We start from the raw sequence: 6,967 nt of genomic DNA on the forward strand, positions 1-6,967 counted from the left end.
GACCACTCGTTTCAGTTGTCAGTGACGCTCCATTATCAAAAATTCTAAACAATCGAGATGCAACTGGTCGAGTGGCTAAGTGAGCGATTGAGCTTCTCCCTCTAGATATCAAGTTCGAAGCAAAAAAAGGCGATTAAATCTCAAGCAATTACCGATTTCCTGGCCGAGTGGATTGAGCAACAACAACCGACTCAAGTTCACTCGGAACACTGTACCATGTTCTTTGACGGATCTAAGATGTTGAATGGTTCTGGTGCTGGAGTGGTGCTAGTATCCCCAAGAGGCGACAAGCTCAGTTACGTCCTCCAGATTCATTTTGATTCCTCCAATAATGAAGCTGAGTATGAAGCACTTTTGTATGGGTTGCATATGGCCATCTCACTCGGCGTCTGTCGCTTGATGGTTTACGGTGACTCAGATTTGGTGGTCAATCAAGTATTGAAGGAGTGGGATATCAAGAGCCCTGCCATGACTAGATACTGCAATGTAGTGAGAAAATTAGAGAAGAAGTTTGAGGGGTTGGAACTCCACCACATACCTCGACTCAAGAATCAAGCAGCTGATGATCTGGCGAAAATAGGTTCCACTTGGAAGCCTATTCCCAGTAATGTGTTCTTGGAGCATCTCCAGACCCCGTCAGTTCAAGAAGATCCTTTTACAGAGGAGCCCCCGCAACCGATAAGTTCAACCAATCCGACTGAAGTTGAAGTGCCAGCGGTTGTCGACCTGATCATGGAAGTTTTTGTGATCATCCCCGACTGGACTGTGCCATACATTGCATACCTGCTCAGGCAGGAGCTTCCGGAGGATGAGGATGAGGCTCATCAGATTGTTTGCAGATCAAAAGCCTTTACAGTGATAAGAGGGCAACTCTTCAGAGAAAGCGTTACTGGCGTGGCTCAGCGGTGTATCTCTCCGGAGGAGGGTCAACTGATCTTAAACGAGATTCACTCGGGGACCTGTGGTCACCATGCGTCCTCTCGGACCATCGTGGCTAAAGCATACCGAGAGGGATTCTACTGGCCACGGGCAAATGAGATGGCAAAAGATATCATTGACAAGTGTGAAGGCTGCCATTTTTACTCGAACATGTCTCACAAACCTGCATCAGCTTTGAAGACTATTCCACTCATCTGGCCGTTTGCTGTGTGAGGACTGGACATGGTTGGGCCCTTAAGAACCGGCAGAAGTGGCTTCACTCATTTGCTTGTGGCAGTCGACAAGTTCACTAAGTGTATTGAAGCAAAACCTATCAAGAACTTAGACTAAGCCATTAGCTTCATCAAAGAATTGGTGTTCCGGTACGGACTTCCCCACAGCATCATTACGGACAATGGCTCAAACTTTGATTTTGATGAGTTCAGAGCATACTGTGCTTCCCAAGGCACTCGGGTCGACTACGCATCCGTTGCGCACCCGCAGTTGAATGGGCAAGCTGAGAGAGCAAATGGTTTGATCCTCCAAGGGTTGAAACCTCGATTGATGCGCGACCTCAAGCATGCAGCTGGGGCTTGGGTGACTGAGTTACCATCTGTTCTGTGGGGATTGAGGACAACTCCCAACCGGTCGACTGGCCGAACCCCTTTCTTCATGGTGTACGGAGCTGAAGCCGTGCTTCACAGTGATTTGCTGCACAATGCTCCTCGAGTGGAACTTTTCACAGAAGAGCAAGCATGACAGGATGCCGTTGACTTTCTGGAGGAAGAACGAGGGATGGCTTTGATCCGGTCGACCATTTATCAGCAAGTCCTTCGTCGATTCCACGCTCGAAACGTCAAAGGTCGAGCATTACAGGAAGGAGACCTTGTGCTCCAAGTACATCAGCAGAGGCCTCATAAGCTTGCCCCTACTTGGGAAGGACCATTCATCATCAGCAAGGTGCTCCACAACGAGGCGTATCACCTTTACAATGTGGCCAAGAAGCAAGACGAGCCGCGCACTTGGAACGCGGATCTGCTCCGCCGTTTTCATACCTAAACACTCGGATTGTCGAGATGTAATAAGAAGTACTTTTCAGTTTGTTTATCAAAGACATGATTTCTGCAGTCTCCTAATGATTGTTTTCACATAAATGTGTATCCAAATCCCTAGTGGGTGGCTTAGCCGCGAACCCGATTTGCCTAAGTTTCAAAAACACTTCGAGTGAAGAGCAACCCTCTCGCTCGGAGGCTTAGCTGTGAACCAGATTTGCCTAAGTTTCAAAACACTTCGAGTGAAGAGCAATCCTCTCACTCGGAGGCTTAGCTGCGAACAAGATTCGCCTAAGTTTCAAAACACTCCGAGTGAAGAGCAACCCTCTCACTCAGAGGCTTAGCTGCGAACCAGATTCGCCTAAGTTTCAAAACACTCCGAGTGAAGAGCAAACCTCTCACTCGGGGGCTTAGCCGCGACCCTGTACTCGCCTGAGTTCCAAAACACTCCGAGCGAAGAGCAACCCTCTCACTCGGGGGCTTAGCTGCGACCCCGTACTTGCCTAAGTTTCAAAACACTCCGAGTGAAGAGCAACCCTCTCACTCGGGGGCTTAGCTGCGACCCCGTACTCGCCTAAGTTTCAAAACACTCCGAGTGAAGAGCAACCCTCTCACTCGGGGGCTTAGCTGCGACCCCGTACTCGCCTAAGTTTCAAAACACTCCGAGTGAAGAGCAACCCTCTCACTCGAGGGCTTAGCTGCGATCCCGTACTCGCCTAAGTTTCAAAAATACACTCCGGGTGACAAGCAATCCTCTCACTCGGGGGCTTAGTTGTGATCCCGTAGTCGCCTAGGTTTCAAAATACACTCCGAGTGGAGAGCAACCCTCTCACTCGGGGACTTAGCTGCGATCCCGTATTCGCCTAAGTTCCAAAAGCCCCTCCGAGTGAAGAGCAACCCTCTCACTCGGGGGCTTAGCTGCGATCCCGTACTCGCCTAAGTTTCAAAAATACACTCCGAGTGACGAGCAATCCTCTCACTCGGGGGCTTAGCTGCGATCCTATACTCGCCTAGGTTTCAAAATACACTCTGAGTTGAGAGCAACCCTCTCACTCGGGGACTTAGCCACGAACCTGATTCACTTAAGTTTCAAAGAGGTCGCACTCTGAGTTGCGCCACAAGTACAACGTCTAGTTGTACTCTGAGCTGCGCCACAAGTACAACGTGCGGTCGCACTCTGAGCTGCACCACAAGTACAACATCTGGGTGCACTCTGAGATGCGCCACAAGTACGACGTCTATTCCGAGTGAATAGCAATCCTCTCACTCGGAGACTCAGCTGTGATCCTAGATTCGCCCGAGTCAAAAAATCTGAAGACAATAGAGACAAAGCAACTGCATTCAAATAAAGCAACCAAGTTCGAATAAAGCCAGCAAGGTTCAGAACCACCAGCATAAGTACTCGGGCATCAAGCCCGAAAGAGTTTAACGATTACAAAATCACTCAGCATTCCGTCGCAAATAAAGTCAAGTCATCAAGTTTTTCACTCGGCGGGAGGAGGACTTGCTGGCTCGACGAAAGTGTCCAGGTCGATGCCATCTGCGATGCGAGTGGTCGCGTCGATGAAGGTCTCCATGAAAGATTGAAATTGAAGCTTCTTAGTGTTTGCCACCTAAAGGGCCTTCAGCTTCTCTTCTTTGGCGTCCTTGCAATGAACACGGACGAGTGATAGAGCCACATCAGCGCCGCAGCGCGCAGCTGACTTCTTCCATGCCTGCACTCGGTCAGCGATGCCGTTGAGTCGAGTCATCAGTGACTCGAGGTCATTATGAAGCACATCCTCTGGCCAGAGCTCCTTGTCGATCTGGGACAACGTGACCTTCAGTCAGGCAATGTAGTCCAAGACACTGGCAAGACGAGATTCCAGTCGCAGCACGTTCATGGCATCTTCGTCCTTGACGGGAGAGTTGATGGGGTCCAGTCCTGTCTCGATCCGCCCAGTTTCCTCCTCAAAATTCTGACAGAACTCTGCATGCACAGAAAGGTGATGAATTGGCAGCAAAGTGGTGGAAAAGTTTTTTGCAATCAGTCGAATAAAGGAAAGTACCTTCCAGCATGAGGAACATCTTCTTGGCAAGATCTACCAGATAAATTTCTAGTTTGTCTCTCTTCCGAGTGAGAACATCAACTTTGTCAGGCAAAACCATCTTCTCCTCCTTCAGTTGCACAACCTCTTTCTTCGCTTCGTCAACAGAAGTTTTCAGCTTGGCGTTATCCTCTTCCAACTTTTCGACTGAAGCCAGCTTCTTGTCAGCAAGTTCAGTCATATCCCGCGCCATCTTCTGCGCCGCTGCAAGGTCAAGATCCTTCTGCTCCAGAGCCTGCTTCATTTTGTCTAAATAAATAACATTCCTCAGACGAGCTTGGAGTTGACGGTTTTCATTACGCAGATCGGTTCGAGTGGAATCACTCGGTTCAAAGGATGGAAAGGAAAAAATAATAAGGCATGCAATCGACGAGTCGTTACCTCCCATGATTGCCACCTTATCTTGAGCCTTCTTCAAGTTCTCCCTGGCCAGATCCAGGTCGAGCTTGAGTTGGATTTTCTCCTACTCCAAGGTAGCATATCGAGTCCCAAGCTCACAAGATTTCTGCAAACAACAACAAGACAAGTCAATCGACAATTACTTCTGAATGGAAAAGTGGAAGATCAAATTGTATAGCAAAAGAGTTCTAAGACTGCTGCCGAATCAAACATCCAACAGCAGTCTCGGGGACTACACCTAGTGGGTGCACTCAGCGTGCCCCCACTGGTTACATTTCCCACTTGGCATGGTCGGCCCACCCCGAGTCGAAGGAATAAAAAAAAACATCATCATCATTAGCTCTCAGACCACCGCCGACTGCCCACAGTCGACCGAGGTCTCGGGGACTACACCCAGTGGGTGCACTTAGCGTGCCCCCACTAGTTCAGTTCCCACTCAGCACGACCTATCTAGACTGAGTGGAAGTACTACAAGTAGACATTTTGCAAAGACCCCCGCCAAATCAAACATTCGACGGCGGTCTCTGGGACTACACCCAGTGGGTGCACTCAGCGTGCCTCCACTGGACGAAGATCTCACTCGACACGACCTGGTCGACTCAAGTGAAAGAGCTACAAAGCAAAAGAGAAACACCCAGTGGGTGAACAGTTACAAGGTGCAAACTTATGATAGATGCACATAAGGTTTCAAAATGCTCATCTACGGACATCTTACAAATAATAAAGCAGCAGTTTGCGGGAAACATATCCTAACAAAACAAGGGTCAAGCTAGAAAAACCAATCGGAAATCAACTTACAGTCCCATCTACTTGGACATTGGCTCGGAGAGCAGAGCTGGCATCATAGGCGGCCTTGCTAGTTTCATACACCACCTTCAGTCGGTCCACCATCAGACCTGCCTGGATCATGGCTTCCTTGGCAGCTCCTACTTGGTCCTCCGGGACGTGATGCGTAGAAAATAGAAGAGATGATGGAACTGATGACGTGGCCGGTGGAGTAGAAGCCTGAAGTTGCGCAATCGAATCAGGAGCTTGAGCAGTCGACGCTGAGGGTTGTTCAGTCGACAGAGGATTGGCAAAAGAGACCGAAGCCCGTACTGGATCATCAAGTTGTTCGACCACAGGTTCAGATGCCGAGCGAGGTGTTCGGGCTCCAAGCACCCTCTTGCTCAAAGTCCTGCCTCTCCTCCCAGTATTCTTCGGAGGCACATCCTCGTCATCATCGTCAGGAAGCTGGATAACATCTGTTGGTGCTGCAAACACTCGACTGTGCAATTTCAGTCGACCAGAAAGTCAACTAACAGAAAATAGACACGGCTATGGAACCATACCTGCCCGAGAGGTGGCCACATCCGCGGTTTCCGCATCACCATGCTCCTCATCAATGTCCATGGATGTTGCAGAGGTAGCAGCACTGGAAGTTCCAGAATTCACTCGGTCAAGCAAGCGAACGAGTCCACAATAACACAGAAGAACAAAAGAAAGAAACCCTTACGCTGAAGCCACAGGAACAACCACCTTGATCCTAGGCAGGGCCTTCCGAGGTTTGGGCGGGGCAACTTTGGCCTGCTTCGCGGCCTTCTCTGATGGCTCGGGAGTCGACGTTCGAGTGCGCTTTGGAATCTTTGCACTCGGTGTGACAACTGTGGCACGTCCCCCTGCAGGGTCTTGCGACTATTTGGAACGACGCTCCGAGTGGGGCGGTGAGTCGACCTCTTCACTGCTACCCGAGTCTTCATTGTCATCTTCACTGTCATCTGCATATTGAAAATCATCGCTCTCGCCATCACTTTCAACTCCTTCTTGGTACTGCTCTCCATTCGGCATCGAGTACATCTTGGTGAAAATCTGCAAGACACAAGTTACAAGTATCAGTCGGATTCAAGAACAATCGCGGATCAAAAGGAAAAGGCACTCGATAAATTAAGCTTGACCTCATTTGGAGCATTGTTGGCGTCGAATGGCAGAATCCTCCTGGACCCCCTGGGGTTGTCCTTGTTGCCAGTAATGCTCCTAAGCCACTGGGCCACCGTCTCCTCGTTGACCTCCTCCGGGTGGGTTCGAGCGATGTCTTCTGGACCCGGGTACATCCACATAGGATGGTCAGGCCTGCAAGGGCTAGATGCGTCGACTGAGGAATACCTCCAGCAGATTAATGCCTGTCACTCCACCCTGAACCAATGCAACGACCGCGTCGACTAACATTCGCACCCCCCTTCTCCTCTGGCACTACAATTAGTGAACGAGGGGTGCGGAGTCTCTCTAGAGATAAAGGAGGAAGGCCGGTCGACTGACCAGGAGTCAGAATATCTTTGCAGTAGAACCAAGTCGCGCCATCCCCTAACTGACTCAGGAAAAGTCATGGGAGGAAAAGTACTACTACCCCTCATCTGGATTCCTAAACCCCCACACATCTGGATCACGTGCGTCTTTTCGTCGTTTGGGTTGGCTTTCTTTACCGACTGGGATCGACAAGTGAAAATGTGTTTGAACATGCCCCAGTGCGGCTGG

The 6,967-nt window shown here is 49.9% G+C and overlaps 1 protein-coding gene across 1 annotated transcript; it reads left to right on the top strand.

Annotated features, from left to right (window-relative positions):
- The first annotated feature begins 468 nt into the window (after positions 1–468).
- Positions 469–3,221, top strand: LOC109735829 (uncharacterized). The gene is made up of 2 exons (XM_020295035.1): positions 469–831; positions 3,105–3,221. Exons 1-2 carry the CDS (start codon positions 469–471, stop codon positions 3,219–3,221), a joined length of 480 nt encoding a protein of 159 aa, XP_020150624.1.
- Positions 3,222–6,967: the final 3,746 nt, after the last annotated feature.

Source organism: Aegilops tauschii, chromosome 4 (assembly GCF_002575655.3).
Source record: "Aegilops tauschii subsp. strangulata cultivar AL8/78 chromosome 4, Aet v6.0, whole genome shotgun sequence".
Classification (NCBI taxonomy): domain Eukaryota; kingdom Viridiplantae; phylum Streptophyta; class Magnoliopsida; order Poales; family Poaceae; genus Aegilops; species Aegilops tauschii.